Raw genomic sequence first — 23,643 nt, forward strand, 5'->3', positions numbered from 1 at the left:
GCACGATGACTTCTTGTGGGAAAAGCCACCAGCACTGATTTAGGGTACAGACAGAGCTGCTTTAAGTCAAAGAATAGAAAGCTAATTTCAGAGAGGGACTTTTTGAACAAGAAGTCAGGTACTGAGATACCTAAAGTCAAATTAACTGCTAAAAAAGAGGTTTAATTAAATGGAAGACATTTCGGAAAGCAGCAGTGAAGGTCACTAGCAAGTTGAAAGAAGTGTCTGAAAAGTGAAAGATAAGAGAGGAATATGGAAATTTTGTCTAACACAGCAGACAAATGACAGTTTAATTATTGTAAGGATGAAGGTGAGGGTTTTTTTTAGGCTACTGTTTCTTGCTAAGAACTTACAGTGACATTTGAAAACTCAGAAAGCTCAATCATACAAAAGGATGGCTCCTGAAAATGGGATTGACTGACAAACAAAATATGTCAGGAGTGAAAGGAAGAGAGGAAATAATGCCAGGATGGGTATCTAATAGAATTACCACATCAGAAAAGATTGAAACCTGAGCTGCAAAGCCAATTAGAAGATATTTACTGAGGCCAATGTGAGTATAGAACATAACCAAGCTACTCTTAACAAAGTAAACAGCAGCTCTGCAGTAATGGCTTGTATGTGACCTTGTAACTTGTGGAAGAAAAGCTGCTTCACCTGCCTTTTCTTGGAGCCTTCTTTAATTTAGGTATATGACAATAAATTGCACTAATGGTTATTTTATGAAACATGCAACGCTGCTATTCCTTTAGAGATTTAGTATTCCATGACACTAAAGAGAACTTGAAGTATATAAAAATAGTAGAAAAGCTAAATGTTAACTTCCAGAAAAACAAAAATATAAAATAGTTTCACTTTTAGTTTCAAAAAATCTAAAAGGATTTTTTTGAATACATTGCAGAAGCAGCTATGGATTTACTGACTTTTTTTTCTCTTCTGTAGCTTTTGTATCATTACAGGTAGTCTGAAACACTTATTTTAAATCTGGCAATCACTCTTCACTGTAAGACTTTGATTTTGGCAGACTTTTGAACACTTGAGCTGCTCTGTCCTGAGCTCTTTCAGAACTAAATTGCACTTTAGGAATATTTTAAAATGGGTCAAGCATTCCTAAGACCCTCTGGTCTTCCCTTCTTTTTAATGAAATTTTGAAGACAAACCTAGCTACCCCCTTCCTTTCACTGCTCCAATTAACCCTGCACCCAAATGCTGCTAGCTGTAAATCTTTGGGAAAAAATCTCAGTGACGTAGTGTCTAGCAGCCATTTTTCGGGGTAAGTTCATTCTCTGTATTTTCATGGACTTTTCACTGTCTTTCCAGTGCTATCTCTGAACTGCAGGACACTGGTCCATATCAAATACCTTAGTTGAGAAGGAGTTTGATTTATTTGTGTCCATGTGGACCCATGCTGGATCAAGGACAGTGAGCAATCCAAGACAGAGAAACCAGAGGCTGTGAACGACTAGGAAACTTGGGGTAAATGAATACTGCACAGAAGCATTGGCCATTCTTCTGCCTGCATGAGATACCGGTGTAAAGGGCTTTGTGCTCGGTCTGAATCTGTCTGTGTATGTAATGAGATTGTAAAAATGCTAGCATTGTGTAACAAAAGAAATTAAACGTATCTGAAGTAGCACCACTTCACTGCCTTCAGCCCCGTGAGCAGGTAAAGCCATCTGACTCGTTAGAAGGGTGTATACGATTAAAATACCTGTGGTTTGTTGTGTTTGTGTGGTCACAATTGTGAAGCACTGATGAAAATATCTCCGCTACTAAACCCAAGGGATTTAACATTGAACATTGATGGTAATGGGGTTGGAATAATGCTGTTCTCTATTCCTTCATTCAAAGTTATTCATTATTCCACCTTTCTCTTCCGTCATTAAAGAAAATACTGTGTCCTATTTGACAAAGATCCCCCCCTTCCTCCCTTAATTGTCTATCAACAGATAATTGAAACAAATAATTTGCACAGTGCATAGAATGCATTAACTTGTCCAAATGATTAGAGCACTATGTGCAACCTAGTAATTTACTTGAAAATCAGGATCAAAACACTAGTTATTAACTAAATGAACACTGAAAATTAGTTACCTCATTCTAAATGACTCGTCTAATTTTTGTGTGATTTACTCAAACATTACTTATAGACTCAGAGGCAAATTCAGAGCTTCAGACATAGTATGTGAGGAAAATAACGTAACCTAAATCAGTAACCTGTATTCAGCAGTCATCAGCTCTGGGGAAACAAAACAGGAGTGGGAAGCATTCCTTTCCTGCAACTTCCCAGCTTATAATAAGCAGTCCAGTAATAAACTTTTTAGAAATGCCCTGAAAACTATGGTAAAAGAGAAACACTTATATTTTAAAGCCAGTCAAAACATAAACCTGATTCTGATCTGGACATCTCACCGCGTTTAAGCATTTAAAGCAGAAAATAAGTACTTTTTTTTTTTCTCTTTCCCCAGCAACCTCACAGATTCTTCATCAGCCTGAGCATCCTTTATCAGTCACACTTGAACAGATCTCTGGAGAACAAGAAACTTCAGCAGGGCTAGAGAAATGCTGAAGCGAAAGGTAGCAAATATTTCATATATAACAAACACAGGGTGAAAGGAACAGAAAAGAATAATCTTAGGTATGGAATTGCACAGCAGTATTTGTGTTTTTAACCACTAGGTCCTGCAGTTTTAAGTAGCAAAGTCAGGGAATACTCTGAAAAAGTTCTGTTTCTATGAAACCACTGACCGTATAACCAGTGTACATAGACACATATTCCACATCAGGGCATCTACATTTGCTTTGAGAGCATGAAGGTAATGAAAAATCTGCTTCTGAAAATCTTGCCCAGGATGACTTCAGTCATTATTATTCATGCAATGGCTTTGCATATTTTGCTACTCTTAAATAGATCAAAAGTGCCAAATGGAAAAAGGAGATGTTCTGCCTAAAATCCTCCTTAGGTCCTTACTTGTCCAGAACTTGAAGAAGAAACAGAATATATTGTTATACTTGACATATGCTATACAATAAACTAGATCTTTTGAAACCAAACTGAAATTTCTCTTTCACAATGTTTCTTAACTCCCTAGTCACAAGCTGTTGAAACTTCGTTCTGACATATTAAAAACTTGTTGAAGAATATACTTTTCTCTTCTAGCAAATATATTAGTGTAATGCTAAAGGAAACAGCACTGTGTTCAAAACAGCTGCCACTTTTTGTAGTATGCATTTTCAGTGAAAGAAAATCAGGTTTAAATAGTTATTTATTTTCACCAGGTACTATGATGAACTCTATGTTGCATGGCAGTGTAAAATTAAGAAGTGTATCGTGCAGTTCTGAATATAAGCCAAAGATGAAGATACCAATATTTTTATCAGAGATGTTTCAGATAGACCTAACCCCATATTATGTTAGCCTGACCTGTTTCCCCCAGAAGTCACAAATCTAAGGAAATTTTGATCTTTTTCTCCTGTTGGTATGAAATTAAAAAATAAAAAATACATCTGACTGATGTTTTGTAGCTGAAGAAAGCTCCTGCCACTGTTTCTAGGTGGACTGGCTCCACAAAATTCTTTTTTGAGAAGGCATCAGGGGTAATTTTCTGGAGATGAACTCTTATTCCTGGAAGGCAGTCAGCTGTTTTGGGTTTTTTCCAAAGGCAGTTGAAAAATGTATGTGTAATTAAACGTGCTTGTCATTTCCATTGCTAAAATGATTCTTTACTCTTTGTTACTGGATACGCTATAATTGACAGGAAGCTGCCTGATCAGCAGCTGTAATTTGTAAAGTATTTTGGGATATTTCAGTATGAAAAGCTCTATACAAATGGAAGATATTAATAGCAATCTTGACAATTCCAGGCAACTCAAATTTAAATTCTCATTAGAGTAAAAAATAAAATTCAAACCAAATCCCACATAATTCAACTAACTGATCTTTAATCTAAATAGAGCTGTATCTGTTGTCATGGGCAAACCAGACTCGAATTGGGGAATTAAACTTAATTATTTCCAATTAACATAAATATATAATAACTGATTTGGGTATTGAGAAACAAAGAAGGCAGATATTTAAACACTTGGGCACAACACCTTCAGTGGTCCCACCAGCTCCCCTCAGCCCTGCCCTGCAGCAGGGCTGTTGGAAGCAGCTGTGTCCTGCATGGGGCAACCCCAGCTTCTCCTCAAAGGCCCCCCTGTGGCTCCCCACCCATGAACCCCATACATCTATTTTGTCTCTTTTGATAGAATCATAGAGTAATTTGGATTGGAAAAGACCTTTAAGCCCACTGAGTCGAGCTGTTAACCCGGCACTGTCAAGTCCACCGCTAAACCATGTCCCTGAGCACCACATCTACAAATCTATTTTGTCTCTTTTCATAGAATCATAGAGTAATTTAGATTGGAAAAGACCTTTAAGCCCATTGAGTCTAGCTGTTAGCCCGGAACTGCCAAGTCCACCACTAAACCATGTCCCTGAGCACCACATCTACAGGTCTTTGAACCACCTCAATCCCTTCCCTGGGCAGCCTATTCAATGCTTGTCAACCCTTTTGGTGAGGAATATCTCCCAATATCCCATCTAAACCTCCTCTGGAACAACTTGAGGCCATTTCTTCTTGTTTTTCTATTGCTCGTGACTTGAAAAAAGAGACCAGCCCCAACTCACTACAACCTCCTTTCTATTGCTTGTGACTTGAAAGAAGAGACCAGCCCCAACTCACTACAACCTCCTCTCAGCAATAAGGTGTCCCCTCGGCCTCCTTTTTTCAAAGCTAAACAACTCCAGTTCCCTCAGCTGCTCCTCATAAGACTTGTGCTCTAGACCCCTCACCAGCTTCATTGCTCTTCTCTGAACACGCTCCAGCACCTCAATGCCCATTTGCTGAGTTTATTTTTTCAGGTCAGCCCTGGTTTTTTTTTTCCTAGCAATGTTGATTTCCCAGCTTAACTACCGACCTGCTGGATTGCACACCTCAGACCTCTCAAGATCCCCTCCAAAGAGTTCGTCTCCAGATGTAGTACTCTATATTATAGAAAAATCATGTAACGTACTAAATAGGATAAAAATTTTCACCTGGTCTGGAATTATGAGTAATGTTCATTCAGCAAGAGAAACTCTGTTGAACTCTCAGTGAAGTACAAGAGGAAATTGTTTCTTGCAGAATTATCCAAGTGACAGTCATTTTTATCAGCTTCAGTAGAGTGTGACTAATTTTTTTTATCATTGTCATAGCAGCAACACGATAATTTAAATTCATAAATGTGGGTTTAATAGAGACAGATCATGTTTTACCTAAAACATGTCAAATCACTAGGAGCTTACTGAGTGATGAAAATAGTATTAAGAAGGAGGGTTTTTTGCTTTCCCTTTGGAACTGGCTGGGGTTGGTAGTGGTGTCATATCCATGGAAATGGAGCAGGTCAGATTTCCAGTGGGATGTAGCCAAGCCTTCTCTCACATACTGAGTACCAGCCTTACATTACAGATGCCTCAGAGTCTAAAGTATTTTGGCATACTGATCTAGATAAAAGAAATTTGGCATTTGTAAGTATATTTTTCCTCCCCTTTTCCCTTTTTCTTCCTTTCTTTTTCCCAATTTCTTTCCTCCTTTATTTCACTCTTAGCATTCATCACTAAGTCCATTGCATTTCTTGTCTTTTTCGGTTTGATTGTAAAATTCACTCTTAGCATTCACAACTAAGTCCATTGCATTTCTTGTCTTTTTCGAGATGCATGGCATGGGGAAGTCTTACAGTCTGCATAAATGGAAAATTTCAGAAAGATGCATGGCATGAGGCTTACAGTCTGCATAAATGGAAAATTTCAGAACTTTTAATAATGAATTTTTAAGCAGAGTGAAGCCAGTCTATTTAAATCTGTATATACAAATTGATTATTTTCAGCAACATTAAGTAGTAAAGAGGAACAATGAAGTTCCAGGTCACAAAATTAATTTAATGAGGTTGCATATTTTACTGTTTCAAGCCAGAAATGCTTAATCTCTCACACATTTCTCTTCCAGCGTATTTGGAAAGTGTCCTATTGCACTTATCAATATATACCATGTCACATTCTGTAAATGCCAGAAAACAGGTTAAGTATTTTTTTTAGCTTAATTGCTCATTTTCATCTTTTTAGTTTCTCTTCTACTTCTTATACTAGTACTCTGGGAAAAGTCAAATTATGAACTTTTAATAATGAATTTTTAAGCAGAGTGAAGCCAGTCTATTTAAATCTGTATATACAAATTGATTATTTTCAGCAACATTAAGTAGTAAAGAGGAACAATGAAGTTCCAGGTCACAAAATTAATTTAATGAGGTTGCATATTTTACTGTTTCAAGCCAGAAATGCTTAATCTCTCACACATTTCTCTTCCAGCGTATTTGGAAAGTGTCCTATTGCACTTATCAATATATACCATGTCACATTCTGTAAATGCCAGAAAACAGGTTAAGTATTTTTTTTAGCTTAATTGCTCATTTTCATCTTTTTAGTTTCTCTTCTACTTCTTATACTAGTACTCTGGGAAAAGTCAAATTATATCTTTTAATACAACTTTCTAAGCATTTTAGTGTAAAATACGAATATACCATTTTACCTTGGGCTCTTCCATTTTGGCTCTGTAATATCTTTCAAATCTTCTTTCTCAGTTCAGTTGTAGATAGGAAACAATTGAAACAACAGAGCATTAATAACAACAGAGCATTTTTTCATTAATACATTGTGAACGTGGTGCAATTTGACTGCTTTCCAATAAAACAGTTTTACAGTAAGGCTGTCTGCTAATTTCCATCAGTCTGTAATTTCAGATCTTCATATACTAGTACTCTGGGAAAAGTCAAATTATATCTTTTAATACAACTTTCTAAGCATTTTAATGTAAAATAAGAATATACCATTTTACCTTAGGCTCTTCCATTTTGGCTCTGTAATATCTTTCAAATCTTCTTTCTCAGTTCAGTTGTAGATAGGAAACAATTGAAACAACAGAGCATTAATAACAACAGAGCATTTTTTCATTAATACATTGTGAACGTGGTGCAATTTGACTGCTTTCCAATAAAACAGTTTTACAGTAAGGCTGTCTGCTAATAGCGATGCAACCCTTTTCTAGGTCTGTATGGGGAGTTTGATGGCAAAACTCAAAGAAACAGAATAAAACGTTATGGGTAGTCACTGCTGATTAGAATTATCATCCTGAAAAGTAAGACTTAAAATCCTCAAGTGCTAAATATTACAGCAAATTCCGTCATTTGTTGTAATGTTTTATTATTACTATTCCTTTACATTTGCCTTGTTATGTGTTTAAAATACCCGTAGGTATAATTTTTGGGAAACATCTCAATGAGGAACCTTGAGCATGAAGGGATACTGAGACATTGAGGTATCTGCATTTTTTCTCCCTAAACTCATGTCAGTAATTATTAGGCAGTAATTAAGGGTGTTCTTCCTTCATTCTTCTGTAGAGACAGGATGGCTGAAGGGCCAAATTAGGCTAAAATTTCACCTGAAGAACCTCAGCGTGGCACAAACTGCTGTTTGAGGTGTTTCCCTTTTCCTTTCTTGCTCCTCTGGAGTAGGGGAATTTCTCCTCTCTGCCTATGGGAGGTGTGGGAATAACCCCATCTGTTCCTGCTCACACCTGGTCCTACCCCTGGCACCCGACGAGGAGGAGTCCTGCTTCCAGAGAGTGAGGAGTTGTGGCTCACTTTGAACCCCTCTTGTTGCTGTGGAGAAGAGCAGCAGCTACACAGGTAGCTTTGGGTCTGTGATTGACTCAAATTACTTGTGAACAATGCTATTTGACTCTTATACAGGTGCCAAAAAATATCACCATGCCATTAAGTATTGCAATAACAATAAATGTTTTAGACAAGGCACGAGTGACCTTTTGGAGAGCGCTTTGAGAAGGCAGAGAAGCAGCTCCTGGTGTGTATTGTTATCTGCTATTAATGCAGCTACACAGGTAGCTTTGGGTCTGTGATTGACTCAAATTACTTGTGAACAATGCTATTTGACTCTTATACAGGTGCCAAAAAATATCACCATGCCATTAAGTATTGCAATAACAATAAATGTTTTAGGCAAGGCACGAGTGACGTTTTGGAGAGCGCTTTGAGGAGGCAGAGAAGCACCTCCTGGTGTGTATTGTTATCTGCTATTAATAATACACCACTTAGGAAAGAGGAATATTAATTGCCGTAGCAATATGTGTTGGACAATTTTCAAAAACACCCCATGAGCAAAGAAGGACACTGAGGACCGGTCAACTGCCACCTGTGTTCCTTTAAAAATACACTTTTCCATGGTAAATTTGTGTAATTGCACATATAATACGCCACTTTGGAAAGAGGAATATTAATTGCCGTAGCAATATGTGTTGGACAATTTTCAAAAACACCCCATGAGCAAAGAAGGACACTGAGGACCGGTCAACTGCCACCTGTGTTCCTTTAAAAATACACTTTTCCATGGTAAATTTGTGTAATTGCACATAGCAACCATGAGAGTAGCTTTTCAGTTTTGAAAGTACCACGTCAGTGTGGCTTTATTTTGCTTTTATCACAGCCGCTTGTGATGAGACAGGAGAATAAGAGGAGAAAATTTGTGTCAAAAGCTGAAAGCTAACTAGAAATGAAGCCTGAGGAGAGAGGAAAAACAGAGAGGAGGTTGCTTGCTTCAATGAAGGATGCGCCCAGACACATAGGTGGCTGTGGATAAAAGGGGAAGAAGGGAGCAGGAAGATGGGTGGTGCTACCACCTCGGAAAGCAAAGCTGAGCTGAGGCAATGAAGAACCAAAAGGCTGACAGCGCAGGCAATAAATCAGATAGGGGAAAAAAAATAAAGGTACTCCTGTAGAAGGAGTTCTGTTCTTCATCTTGACAATGCTCACGGTCTGCTCTGATGCCAGTTTTGCGCTCACACCTGCTGCGCGAGCAGGTCTTAGGCACATCAAATATATTATGAGTAGAACTGTTTTAAATGAAAAGCAGCTCCCAGCAGCAAACCAGCAGTTCCTTCTCTGACAGTAACTAACACCTCCACACAAAGTGCAGCTAATGAGAAAACACTTGCGCAAGTGGCTTAACTATGTCACCTTGCAAATTTCTCCCAGATTGCTCACCTCAAAAATCAATGTTTTTTTATTGATACCACTATCCGTAAGGCAGGTTATTAGCTGGTAGTCATATAGCCTTTCCCCTGACCTGGGTTGTCAGTACAATTTAAAAAAATCAAAAGAGCAGCTCATATTGGATTTTCTTTTTGCTCAAATCCAAACTACGACCTGAAGTTTAACTTCACACTGAAAATGCCAGGAAGCCCTTGCAGTCTGAGCCTAAATACCCAAGGGGAGAGGGGGAAGTAACACATTTTACAAGACAAAGTCGTCTTTTTGACTTTTAACTCCCAGCTCCTGCTTTTGTTTGTGAAACTTGAAGTTCTTTCCTGATTTTGGGAGTGTCAATTCTGTGACATTTCCCCCTACTTTGCATGCTGGAGCCAAAGCTCAGTATCTTTCACTTAAGTGCTAACAGCTAAATCAGCAATAGTTAAACCAGGGAAACGGAACATACTTGCTGAATGCATCTGTATTTGTTCCCCTTCCTCTCAGTTTCACTACAGACAATGGTCTTTCTTTCTCATCTGATATAATTTCTCCTATTCGTGTGAAGGGAGTGCAGAGTGCAATCCAGTCTGGCAATCTTGACTTCGCATTAATGATAATATAATAATATATATAATCACATATTAAGATAGACATATATCATAGCTCATTTGCACAAATCAGCCACAAATTAAATCAAAAATTCTATGCGTCAGCCTGTCACCAGGAATATCTACAGTGAGGATTCTTAAATTATGCCACAAAGTCTTTCTTCACTTGTGGATTTGCAATAACATTAAAAAAAAAAAAAAAAGGAAGAGGCGATGGGCAAAGGGAGGCCAGTGTCCACATTGGGTGGGCCTGGCCAGAAGGGGCTCATTGGAAGCCCAAACACCACCAGAGACACAAGTGTGGACCAGGCTCTGCTGCTGCCCATCTTGCCCAACTCCAAGCCAGTGCAAATTACTGGCAAGGGAGGGCGAGGGATGGTGCTGTGCAGGGTTTGGAAAGAACTCCATGGAGTTCCCGATGGAGCCCTGCTGCCTGGCACAGGGCCACCATACATCTCTGCACACACACAGTCCCTACAGACATTTCTATGTGCAATTGATAATTTCTTGCTTGAGAGTCACTTAACTTGTGAATTTGACTGTTTTGCCCATGCCAGTTCTCCTCATCATTATAGCTTTTATATACCTCATTAGCCTTTAACTTTAAAATCCACTCCAGGCACTATGGTGGGACCAAAGCTTCCTCCATTTTGAGGTCTCCTGTTGTCCCTCTGCAGGGTACTGCTCAAGACTCCTTCCCCTGAAAGTCCTGTTCTGCGTGCTTTGCAGAGCACCCATGGGCCATTTGCAATATTATCTAATGAGTTTTGCTTAATTTAGCAAATAATTCAAAAATGGTGTGGTTGTTTACAACAATCAGTGGTGTCCCTCATCATGCAGTGATTCACCTGAGCACAATTAGCTCTGGGCAAGGAGGGAGAACAGGTGTAGATGGAGGCTGGGAAAGTGCAAGGACCAGAGAGCAGGGCTGGTCTAAAAATGGTGTGGTTGTTTACAACAATCAGTGGTGTCCCTCATCATGCAGTGATTCACCTGAGCACAATTAGCTCTGGGCAGGGAGGGAGAATGGGTGGAGATGGAGGCTGGGAAGTGCAAGGACCAGAGAGCAGGGCTGGTCTGAGGGTGTGTGCGTGTCCTGCTGAGGGGCAGAGGTTGGCTTACTTTAATTGCAATTATTTTCTCTGGGTTAGCTATAGAAAATCAACTTGTGTGCTGAGCTTTTTATTTCAGTTTGGTGAAAATGATTCTTCACCCGGCAAAAGCAAGATGTGTGTTTAAAGTGAAATGAAAGTGTGGTAACCTTTGTATACAGAAAACGTTGGAGTTCTTTTTTATGTCAGATCTTTGGCAGCAGAAGCATGGCTTTCTCATGGAGGCCAGCTCCGTGTGTCTGTGTTTGTTTGTGTGTGTGTGTGTGCAATGCAGAGAGCACAGGAGCGGTGGGCAGGGTGGTCACTGCACTCATGAGAAGCTGTAAAACATTTTGGTCCAGTCTCAGGAGGTAGCTGCAAAAATGAGAAGGAACTGAGACTATGAGAAGACAAATGTATCAGCCTAAGTGTTTGATGAGCCACCCACATAGCTCACAGTTTAAAGCGGTAAAATGAAGCCAGTCAAAATGTTTCCTCTGGATACAGCAGGACACAGAGGTGCTCACAGCAGACCTGATGGGTGTTTTCAAAAGTGGGGTTTGCGTTAGCTGGAGTGGGTGCCCAAGGCCTGTACTGGGTTCCCATTGATGGCACCAGTGGTTCAGGGATGGGATCAAGTTGCCCAGCAAAGGCGCTAGGTTGGCCAGAGCCTGCACTGAGTTATCCAGGGGTGGCACTGGGTTGCCCACTGAGGGCAGTGAGTTCATACAGTATTTTCTTGTCCAGGGGTGATCCCGGGTTGCCCATCAAGAGCACCAGCTTGCCCAATGGCTGCATCAGGTTGCCATGGGAGCTGCACAGAGTTGCCCAGGCCAAACCCGGTCACTGAGCACCCTGTCCCCGTGGCAACGCTGCCCTGGTTCTGTGTCAGACAGCACTGGGGATGCTGCCACCAACCCTGAGAGCACAGCAGTAAGCAGCAGCAGCTCCCCCCAGGCACCTGCAAGCCTCTGGAAGCTAAGGGTGAGTATGTACTTTAACTGGGAGGGGAGGACTAAAAAAGCAAGTATTTTGCCTAATCATTCCCAAAATGTCCTGTTGTGTGTCCATGTTCAGGCATGGCAGAAAGCATCACCCTGGGATAGCTTACCCCAGGGGGGTGCCAGGGCTTTTATTTCAGCTGGAAATGCAGGAAAAAGTAACAGATTTAAGGAAAATGAAGGTCTAGTACGTGTTATTCTCCTGAGCAGCCATGATTTAGTTTTCTCCGCGTTTTAAGGCCTGACGCTAGATACTAACAACAAAGGCAAATTCTTTTCTATATGGAAAATCTTGGGATGTTGTCAGAAGGGATTTGCTTCAAAAAGTTTTAGGCCTGTACAGGCAATGTGTCCATCGCTGTTTGTGTTACAAGTTGCATGTGTTGCTGTAACAAGTCAGCTAAGCACCGGAGCTCACTGAGTGAGGTTGTCTTCTGTCTCCTCCTCTGTGCAGGACACATACCTGAATAGCAGTGTTCAAGAATGGAGCCTGTTGGTTCTCCCTTAACGGCAACATACACCCACCCACGCTCAACAACGACCAAGTTACTGCCTGCCATCAGTGCCATGGCTTCAAGCTATAAGGACCGTTTTCCTTACTACCCGTTGCCTCAGAACTCCAGCCTCCCCTGGATGTCCAGCACCTACTATAAACCAGCTGCCATCAACCAAACTTTGGCTCCCTTTTCCAAAAGTTTCCAGGAGATGACTGCCAGCAAGAAGCTTCCTTTAGTTTCCCACAAACCAACCTTCATCACCCGGTACACCCCTGATGACTGGTACAGGTCCAACCTGAGCAACTACAAAGAGTCGGAGACTTACCAGCATGACGCGGAGTGTCTGAGAGTTGATACCTTCCACATGATTGAGGATAAATATCAGCAGACAGAGAAAACACAAGGAGAAAACACCAAAATCGTGGGAATACGTGCCAATGATATTGGATTTTGGAAATCGGAGCTCTGCCTTGAGCTGGATGATATGATTAGGGAGACCAATGCCCTCACAGACGTGAAGAAAAGACTGGAGAGAGCCTTGGCCGAGACAGAGCCTCTTCTCCAGGTAAGCACCCTGTCCAGTGGGCTGCAAGCTGTAGCCTACTGCCAAAACATCTGTAGCCACTCAAAAGTCTAATTAAGTTTCACTGCAGCTCCGTAACATCTAGAAAGTTTTTTTGAAGAGACCATTAATTATGTTAGTAATCAACAAATCACTTGCCATCTGCTGCATCCCCTATTGGCACATCAGAACCAAATATATTTTTATAAGTGGTACATCCAAAATCCTGGTTTGGGAGACAAACATCCATGTCCTACTACAAGGCTGTGGTGAGGTCAGCATCAAGGCTGACACAGGTCCCTCAATTCAGCTGTGGTTGCATCAGGGACACATGTGCTCCCTCATGTTGATTTAATGCAGATCTTGCAGCTCAGCTGCTCATTGTCAGCTAAACCAGATGCCCTGGGCACTTTTTTCTCCTGCTGTCATCTCTGTGCCTGCCTAGAATTTCTTTACTTCCATTCCTTGAATTGGGAACTGTCCCTACAGAGAATCTTGCCCCTGCAGCCAACAATGATGACGTGTCCCCAACAGATCTCTCAGGAGTGCTTGCTTCAGCGGGAGAAGAGGATGGGCATCGACCTAGTCCATGACAGCGTGGAGAAAGAGCTCTTCACAGTAAGCTTGGCAGCTCAGATCATGTGTTAAAGCTAATTTTACCTAAACTGCCCTAAAGAGGCTTTTCAGCCTTGTTCCCTACCTAGCTCCTTAGTGCTGGTCAGGTGCTCAGCTCTTCAAACCCCCAAAACCTGCTGGGCCAGGGGACAGTGTTCCCCCACGCAGCAGCACGCCCCTGCAGTGTGGGTAAGACTGGCCCTTACAGAGGAAGGAATAGCTGAAGACCAGCTCTGTGTTTGTGTAGCATATTGAGATCCTCTGTCCCTCCTGAAGGAGTCTCTGAGACTGTCCTGCTTTTTGGAGCCCTGCCAGAACAGGTTTTCTATGGATCTATGTCACATACATATGGTCTATCTCGATAGCTATATCATATACATATATCTCTCTGTATCTCACACTCACAGATGCACACACAGATATGGAGAAGGCGGTGTGTGCCCAATAGCTTGCCTGGTTGTCCCAACTCTATTAGTTGGTCCAATAAAGGAGATTACATCTCCCCCAGCTTTGCTTTGCTCAGGGCAGCGTGGCCACAGTAGGACTGAGGCTGTGTGTGCTTAGGCAGTGGATTTTGTAGAAACTATAAGAATGGACAGTCCTGCCTGCCTTTAGACAGTCTGCTTTCAATTACAACTGAAAAGCTGAATGTTTCTTAGAAATTTCAGACTGGGGTTTTACACTGAAGTCAAGTCCAACTCCTCTTGTCCCATATGGATGAGGAAAATATTTTGGGAGCAAAAAGGGCAGATGCTGATTTGGGGATGGAAGGGTGTAGTGCTGCTGGTGCAGGGAACGCCTCTGCCTGTTCAGACCAGGTCAGGATCTGTCCCTGTCCTTGCAGTGGAACTAACCAGCACTTGACACTGATGTCAAGATGAAAAAATACTTATTAACCTACCTTGAAAGTGAATGCAAAGGCCATGGCTGTGGCCACAGCACCCTTCTCTCCCCTCCTGGTCGCTGTGCTCTGGGTCAGCTGCCCAAGTGAGTGCACTGAGTCTGGGGGTGCTTTCTCCACTCCCTGCCTGTTTGCTTTGGGCAGAAAGACTGTCAGGCAAGTTCTTGCTGTGTGGAGGGTTGGGAAGGTCTGAGGGGATGAGTGTGAGCAGTATGATTGAGTATGGACACTGACAATGGGGTTTGTGTTTTGCCTTTGCCCAGGAAGTTGATGTCATCAGATCGTGCCAGGAGAGGTTGCAGCAGCACCTGGATATGGCAAAAGCCCAGCTCGTGTAAGGAGAAGCTCTTTATCTCATGCCGTAGGTCTCATGTGCATTTGATGTGAACCCCCAGCAGATCCTAACCTCTACCCACACCCCGCAGCTGTAAACCCCACACAGGCTCCACGGGAAGCAGGCAGTGATGCTCATGGGGGGACAGAGCTGCCTGGGTGGGAGCTGTGGGGAAGTGGATTGGGGAGGAAGCCTTTCCACCGGTACATCCCCACCGATGGTTGTTATTTGCATGTTGAAGGTCCAACAGGGTGGCCCAGCACGAGCTGGAGAGGGACCTGGCCAACAAGCAGGTGGCCCACCACATCGATGACAAGTGCTACCACCTGAGGAACACCTCCGACGGCATTGGATACTACCAAGGGGTGGAGCGGGTCGATGCCACGTGAGTGCATGGCGGCACACAGAACCAAGCTGTCTCTGGGATGCACAGTGCCTCTTCCTGGCAGGGAGCTGCTTGTCTCCATCCTGCTGAAAAGGCACATCCATCCTGCCTGGAGGCACCAGCCTCACAAAGGCCATTTCTTTCCACCCATAATTATTGTTCTTATTTTTATTCTTATTTTCCTTTTCTGTTATTGTTCTATTAAAATAATTATTGTTTTTATTTTTATTCTTATTTTCCGTTTCTGTTATTGTTCTATTTAACTGTCTATCTCCACACATAAGATTTTTTCCTTCCCTTTCCCCTCCTTTACGCCTTCTTCTCTGTGCCCTTCTGGGAGGAAGGAGGAGAACTGTGTGAGTGGCTGCAGGGGCTTAGCTGCTGGCTGGGGTTAAATCATGACCTATGGTCAAATAAAAAGCATAGATTTAAGTACATTTAATCCAAGCTGCTCCCTGGCTGGGTCCATGCCTGCCCATGTCCAGCTTCAGCAGCACGGGCTTACCAGGGGCCTCTCCCTCCTTCCTTGAGAAGAGGAGGCTCCGGGGAGACCTCATAGCAGCCTTCCAGTACCTGAAGGGAGCCTACAGGAAGGCTGGGGAGAGCCTGTTTAGAAAGGCCTGCAGTGACAGGACGAGGGGCAATGGCTTCAAGCTGGAGGGGAACAGATTTAGACTGGAGATTAGGAGGGGGTTCTTTACTGTGAGGGTGGTGGAGCACTGGAACAGGTTGCCCAGGGAGGTGGTTGAGGCCCCATCCCTGGAGATATTCAAGGAGAGGCTCGACGAGGCCCTGGGCAACCTGGGCTAGTTGGGGGTGTCCCTGCTGACTGCGGGGAGGTGGGACTAGATGACCTTTGGAGGTCCCTTCCGGCCTGGGCAATTCTATGATTCTTCCCCCCAGGATCTCGGTGCCGGAATCATGGGCCAAGTTCACAGATGACAACATCCTCCGCTCCCAGTGTGAACGGGCAGCCTCCGCCAAGCTGCGGGACAGCAGTGAGAACCTGCTGGTGGTGACAGCCAACGAGATGCGGTGCCAGTTCAGCAGGGTGAACGCTGCCTTCACCAACCGCATCGCTGAGACAGCTGAAGCCAAGAGCAAGATTCAGGCCCACCTGGCCAAGGTAGACCTTTTGTTGCGACACTGTCACTTCCCAGGGACACCTCCAAAGCAGAACCTTCCACACAGGCCTGGCCCAAGCAGAGTAACAGTCACTGCAAGAAGCTGTTTATAGTATCATTTTCTGTTTGAAACTTCAAGTCCTGGGGACTTTCTTCTTGGAGCAGGAGGAGTTGGCACTGTAATTTCATCTCAAGGGATCCCATCTTTTGCTAGTGCGTCCCAGCTGACAGCCTGGGAGCACAGGGATTTCCAGCAGAAAATGCCAATGCTGCTTGTCTCTCCTAGGAGTTATTCCAGAAGCGCTGACTGCCCTGCAGAAAGTCTTTGCTGGGCCTCTTGCTTGGGGGTTCGCAGGCTTGCTTCTCCTCCAAGGACAAGTTTTCCTTGTCAGTGCTGTGTGGTTGCTGCACAGGTATCCTTGTGTTTGCTCTGCCAAGCAGAGGAAGTGGAGATCAGTGGTGGACACCTGGCTCGGACTGGTGGGTTGATCTATTAATCTAATCTATTGATTATCTGAGGAGATACTGGGAGCGCAGCATTATGGGCTGATTCCACATCTTTAATTGAGGATCCATGAAAAACCTTCCCTCTCTTAGTTGCTACTGATGGATGATCCTGCAAGCAATATCTTTGGGAAGCTGGTAATTCAATATGTCTGTCACTGCTCCAAACCTTCCTCTGATGTGACAGCAACAGCAAAGACAGGCTTTCCCGTGAGGAGAAATTGCTGCTGGATCTGGGCCTCAATATATGGCAGAGTGACAGTGGTCTGAGCACAGGGCCTGCTTGTTGACCTTGTTTTTTTCTGCAGATGGACAGGAGAAAAGGGAAATTACGTTATCACTTGAGAACGTATTTTTCATTTATGCATGTGTTTCTTTTTTACACCAGACACTGCAGGAAATCTTCCAGATGGAGATGAACATAGAAGCCATTCAAAAAGCCATGAGGAACCAAGGGCCTCCGTTCAGAGTGGCTCAGACCCGGCTGGATGAGCGCACACGGAGACCAAACATGGAGCTGTGCCGGGACACTGCCCAGTTCTGGTAAGGCAGGAGCAAGGGGCTGGCAGGGTCCTTGAGGAGTTGTGGGTGTTAGCACTCAGGAGCATCACTGGATGACAAAATTAATCGTGGGTTTTTTTCCTGACTAGTCCTTCCATAAGTGCACTGCTCTAATCAAAAGCAATGAGCAGCCTTTGGGTACTGGGAAAGCTCTGTACCCACAAAGGAGGCTGTACACGATGGCCCCATGAGAAGCTGGATTTTTCCCACTTGGGTAAACCTCCTTTTCTCTCCTGCCTGTTTCCCAGAGGTTGGATGAGCTCAGTTTTCAAGCACAAGCCTTTTACTTTCCAAGAGGTCTGCACTGAGAGCACTTAGGTCCTTCCTTTTGGAGAACTGCAAGAAAGGGTGCACCCTATGGTGCATGGAGAAGCAGTAGGGGCTGAACTCACCTCCCCTGGGGACACTGGAAACCCTTCCAAGGACATAGTGAGCTCTGTGGGTTTGCACCCCGAGGGGCTGTGGAGGAGCAGGCTGCCCTGAGTGCCCAGCAGCACCCCCTGCGAGGCACCCCGAACTTCATGCCTACTTCTGCGTGCCCATTGGACAAGTCTCCAGGTGAAGCCTTATAAGAGCAATTGAAACCCAGCCCCAGAGCCTGTTTAGCATCTCATATGCCATTTTTTTCCATCCTCCACTTGTTTCACATTCAATTTTCTCCTCTCCTGGCTGTCCTCTTTTGCTGTACGCGCATCTGTGGGTGTGGGGAGGACCCCTGCACAGGGAAATCCAGGAGGGGGAACCAAAAAACTTGCAAAACCAAACAGGAACAGGAAACCAAGCTGGTCATCCCTCTTCTTGGTGGCACAAGCTGCTCTGGGAGACATGCCTGCACACTGCCAAAGCTTTCAAGCAGACATTACCATGCCTCCCTGCTGAGGTCCACAAGAGCTCTGCCCTCAGCTTTCCTGTGCATCTGCCAGAAACAGGGAGTCCGAGTTAGTCTGAGCACACTGAAGTGGGTAATACTATGGCCAAGTAATTGCTTTAGCAATGCTTTTGACACCGTTTCCTGTAGCATTCTCCTGGAGAAACTGGCTGCTCCTGGCTTGGAAGTGTGTACGCTTCTCTGGGTTATGAATTGGTTAGATGACCAGGCCTAAAGAGTTGTGGTAAATGGCGTTAAATCCAGTTGGTTGTTGGTCAGAAGTGGTATTCCCCAGGGCTTGCAGCGGGGCCAGTTCTGTTTAATATCTTCATCAGTGATCTGGATGAGGGGATTGAGTGCACCCTCAGGAAGTTTGCGGATGACACCAGGTTGGGTGGGAGTGTTGATCTGCCTGAGGCAGGATGGCCGTACAGAAAAATTTGGACAGGCTGGATCTATGGGCCAAGGCCAATGGTATGAAGTTCAACAAGGCCAAGTGTGCCCAGGTGGCCAAGAAGATCAATAGCATCCTGGCTCAAATCTGAAAAAGTGTGGCCCAGCAGGAGCAGGGAAGTGATCGTCCCCCTGTACTCGGCCCTGGTGAGGTTGCACCTTGAGTACTGTGTTTGGTTTTGGGCCCCTCACTACAAGAAAGACATTGAGGTGCTAGAGCATGTGCAGAAAAGGGCAATGAAGCTGGTGAGGGGTCTGGAGAACAAGTCTTATGAGGAGCAGCTGAGGGAACTGGGGTTGTTTAGTCTGGAGAAAAGGAGGCTGAGGGGAGACCTTATAATTTTCTACAACTACCTGAAAGGAGGGTGTAGCAAGGTCTTTTCTCCCAAATGGTCTCTTCTCCCAAATGACAATCAATAGGACGACAGAAAATGGCCTCAAGTTGCACCAGGGAAGATTTAAGTGGGATATTAGGGAAAAATTCTTCACCAAAAGGGTTATCAAACATTAGAACAGGCTGCCTGGGGACGTGGTTAAGTCACCATCCCTGGAGGTATTGAAGAGACAGGCGGATGTAGTGCTGAGGGATGTGGTTTAGTGGTAACTTGGCAGTGGTAGGGTAACGGTTGGACTTGATGATCTTAAAGGTCTCTTTTAACCAAAACGATTCTGTGATTCTAAACTAGAAACCACCCCTGTGTGGAACTGGTAACAAGGGTTCCTTGCTGTTTTCCAGCCTTGTCAACGAGGTCCACGAAATTGATGAGACGGTCCAGATCCTTGAGGAGCGGCTGAGAGCCACCGAGGAAAACCTGCAAATGCTGTATCATGCCAAGTCGATCTTGCAGCATGAGCTGGCCATCAAAGCCAACTCCCTCCTCATCGACCAGGAGAAGTGCATGGGGATACGCAAGACCTTCCCCAGCATCGCACGGCTGCTGGGTTCTGTTTAGGCTGGGCTCAGCAGAACTCACATTCTCTGTTGCAGGAAGGATTCCCAGTTTTGCAAAGATGCTTTGAAAATATGTGATGAGAGTTTCACTTCCTGATGAAACCATGAGCAGAAATTAAATGATCACTTTATGTGTTACATGATCTACCAAGAATTTGTTTTTTGTTTTTTCCTTTCCACTGCTCTTTCACGGTGTGCCAGACAGTAACGGAATATATCCTGTATACAACTAAGAGTAAATTCACCCAAGGGGATTCATTCCTACCCTGTCACTCTGTGATTTTAGGAGAAAAACTGTCCTGTCTTTCTCCTTTTGAGCCTGTCCGGTGTGGAAAAAGTGCAGGGTAAAACCATGCCAACTGTCTGGAGTCCCCTTTCTTCTATAGCATTCAGTGTGAATCGGTATCACTGGTGAAATAGAAGCAGTACTAAATTGTCATAATTAGTTACAGGTCATACAGGGGATGAACATTTTATTTCTTCTTTCCAAACATGGAAAGTCCTGATACTGTATTAATCTAAACTATTCCCCTTTAAAAAAAAAATACCAACTAGCTTTGTTTAAACTAAGTGCATGCTTTTTCACTGCAAATCTGAGAAAATGTTTTTTTATTCATAGTTCTCTCAGGGTTCTGTTAAACCTCTACGAAAAAGCTGGGGGAACAGAATGTAATGTTTAAGATGAGCACAGAGGTTATAATATTTTTTAATATCTCCTCAGTGCTAGTAAATAGTAAATAGTATTACATGTGCTTTCAGAAGGCCATTAATAAAGTGTTTTAATACAAATGGTTTTCGTTTCATTTAAAATGAATTTAAAAACTATGAATAGGTAGTATATTGTCAGGTACAAACTGAGTGTTAGCAGCAAAGTCGTGATAAGGGATATTTGCTTCTTTAATGGTTAAACAGAGAAAATGATCTGTAAAAAAGCACAACTAGGCTTGGAAGCAAACAGCGTCTCTAAATCCATGAAATATTGTGTGACTGCTGCCATCTTCTGGGACATGCAACGAAGGCATGTTGGTACTGCACAGTGAAATACGTGCAAAAGCAAAAGTGGTTTAGCTTTTTAGATACAGAATCATCAGAAATTCTTGAGGGCTGGCTTAGTTGCCCACAGTTTCTTGTACATGCTGTATTTCAGCTCCTCACTTCTAAAACACAGGTTTAGATATAGAATCATCAGAAATTCTTGAGGGCTAGCTTAGTTGCCCACAGTTTCTTGTACATACTGCATTTCAGCTCCTCACTTCTAAAACACAGGTTTACATCACAAGTGCAGCATATTTGACTTCTAAAAACTAGGTTAACATAATTTTATAAGTGCAGCAAAATTATACTTTTATAATTTAAGCTGTAGGGAAGATACTTATAACCACTTGTTGCATTCTACTTCTGAGATGTTTCTCAAATTGCACTGGAACAGTGTAATTTTTTCTTTTATATCATGTTGATTAAAGTGGCTTGTTGTGATTTACGATTAGAGCTTACTGTAGTAGTGTGATTAATACAAACATATAATTCAGTAATGTGTGTGTGATGCATTTTGTAGTAACTTTTAGTGTAATTTTTTCATTTATATCATGTTGATTGAAGTGGCTTGTCATGATTTACAATTAGGGCTTACTGAAGTAGTGTGATAATACAACCATATAATTCAGTAGATGTATGTGTGTGTGATGCATTTTGTAGTAACTTTATTGCACATTTCAGACGCTTTCTGCTTTGTAAAGGGCTCCAAGCAGTGAGACAGGCTGATTCATTTATTCATTTTTTTAAAAACTTACTGTGTGTTCCGTGTGCTTGTTTATCCTGTGAATCAGTTGCGAAGAGAAAAGTATATCATATGGATTCGATACCCAGCACGCAAACTGTGACTGCTTTTGTCATGACTGACAAGGAAGAATTGTTGGCTCTCTCCTCAGGTGAGCGTGATCCATTACCAGGAGGCAAGTACAAAGAAGTTGCCTAGCACCAGGCTTCTCAGGGACAGGTTAGGTTTTCGGACCACACAAAAATAAATACAGTTAGGACTCTTAATTGCGTGGTATAACACTCGTTTTAAAAAACAAATTACAAGCCCTGCCCAACCTAAAGGTCTTGCACAGTCACTTACTAGAACAGGTTGTTTAATGCATATATCTGGTATTGAAGGAATACAACGAAGAAATACATCTCTTAATTATCCTGTGGCATAAGTAAGCCTGAGATGTTTTCATCAGTTTTACCAGTTTCTCCCCATGTTCTCTCCACTTCAGGTTGGATGTCTCCCAGGCAGCAATTTTGATTGCCTCCTGAGCTGCTTTTATGAAACAACGCAAGCAAATACAAAATATTATCTGTTCAAAAAATCTGCCCATCGGGCTTGTGTGGTAAGAGAAAAACTGCAGCTGTCTAGCCACGGCACGGCAAGATATATGAGATCTCAGGCGACCTTTGGGACAGAGCTACCAAACGCATGTCATGCAAGTTGTATAATGCTTGGCACCCTGCCTTGGGTTTATCTTTACGGTTAATACCAGCCATCAATCTTGCTGCTCCTGAGGCTGACTGTTCCTCTAGGAAACTACTTCTGCCCACTCGCTGCCTCTCAGTCGTAAAAGATGATTTTATACTCTTGGTGCAGCTAAGAGCCTGTCGGGTTCAGCTGAAATAACCCCAGGTCTTGAAAAAGTCCCCCATGGTCAGGTGAGACAGCAGAGGAAAGCTGCTACAGAGTCTGAAGCTAATCTGAGGGTGATTTTGTGATAACTAGTCAGTGAAATACACCACACTGTACTAACAATAATTAAAAAAATCCCCCAAAACCAAACAAAAATAAACCTGGATCAAGGTCTGTGCAATGTTTAACCGTTAGTAAGACCCCATTCTGTTAAAAGTCCCCATACATTTCTTTAATCATACCAGCTAAAATGAGCTACTACCTGGCAGTTCTGAGTGTGGTGGTTTATTAGTTACATGATGCAGTTTCCATAGCATAGAACTGTTATTTGTGACATCCCAGAGCTATGCCATGCTTTGATGAAAATAACACAAATTTTTATTACTATGAAAATCCACAGGAAACAAAATCAGTCTTCCGTGCTTGTTCTCTGGGCACACAGTTTGATACAAAATTTCATTAATATTTATAGTTCTGCGTTTACACTGCTTGTTCTGTTTTTAACTATATGTGGGACTGGTTTGGTTTAACATGAGAACTTTGTCAAAAAGAAGAAGTGCCTATTGGTTTTTACCTGAAGCACTATTTTTGCTGTAGTGAACAGGATTTTGCAGAACACTGTTTCCATGTAGAAATTGTTTCCAGGCTGCGGGGTCTCAGCCCTTGCTGCCCAATGGAGAGTCTCATTGTTGCTGGAGGATATCATGCAACCAAGATGGGACATGTTCAGGAAGGGCTGCAGGGTCTCCTCTTGGTTTACTTGCTTGAATTGAAAAAAAAAAAAAAAGGGGAAAAATGGGGAAAATGGTTTGGATTTTTTTTTTCAGATTTGCATATCTGATGAGTTGCAAACAAGGTATTTGTTTTGAACGAGGTATTTTGAAATAAGCAAAACACTCCATTTAAGAAATGTGGTGTGCTGTAACTAAAGTTCTTTTTATGTTTTTGACAAATTCAGGCTGAACTTTTACTTGATTTTAACACAGGCATTTTTGAAAAAAGTGAAGGAAATTCTGACACCACTGATTTTGATATTTCTAAAATAGACTATAATGAGACATTACATTTATAAGTCATTCTAAATATAATCAAAGTATAAATGTACTGTCCTTTAGGTTTTGTGATAAAAGCTCCCATGCACACCCAGAAAGGAGCAGAAGGAGACAATCGGGGTGGGGGGGGATGACCCAAATGATACCCTGCTGGGTGTCTCCCAGGCCCATCAGAGGAGCCCTCAGCCCATCAAAGGCCCATCTCCCCAAGGCCAGAGGAACACAGGGATACACAAAGGCAGACAGGAACCCAAACTGCAGATTTCAGAAGAGGAGACACCTTGCCTGGTCTGTCCCAGGGCTGCCCCAGGAGCTTCAGCCCCAGTGTCCCAGGTGTGACACTCCTCACC

At 43.0% G+C, this 23,643-nt stretch overlaps 1 protein-coding gene across 1 annotated transcript; it reads left to right on the forward strand.

Annotated features, from left to right (window-relative positions):
* Positions 1 to 11,706: 11,706 nt before the first annotated feature.
* Positions 11,707 to 19,680, forward strand: LOC106887364 (tektin-3-like). The gene is made up of 8 exons (XM_014940825.1): positions 11,707 to 11,803; positions 12,275 to 12,882; positions 13,414 to 13,497; positions 14,659 to 14,729; positions 14,971 to 15,114; positions 16,018 to 16,240; positions 17,131 to 17,285; positions 19,361 to 19,680. Exons 2-8 carry the CDS (start codon positions 12,304 to 12,306, stop codon positions 19,575 to 19,577), a joined length of 1,473 nt encoding a protein of 490 aa, XP_014796311.1. The 5' UTR covers positions 11,707 to 11,803; positions 12,275 to 12,303; the 3' UTR covers positions 19,578 to 19,680.
* Positions 19,681 to 23,643: the final 3,963 nt, after the last annotated feature.

The sequence above is a fragment of the Calidris pugnax genome, unplaced genomic scaffold, assembly GCF_001431845.1.
Source record: "Calidris pugnax isolate Ruff unplaced genomic scaffold, ASM143184v1 scaffold8, whole genome shotgun sequence".
Taxonomy (NCBI): Eukaryota; Metazoa; Chordata; class Aves; order Charadriiformes; family Scolopacidae; genus Calidris; species Calidris pugnax.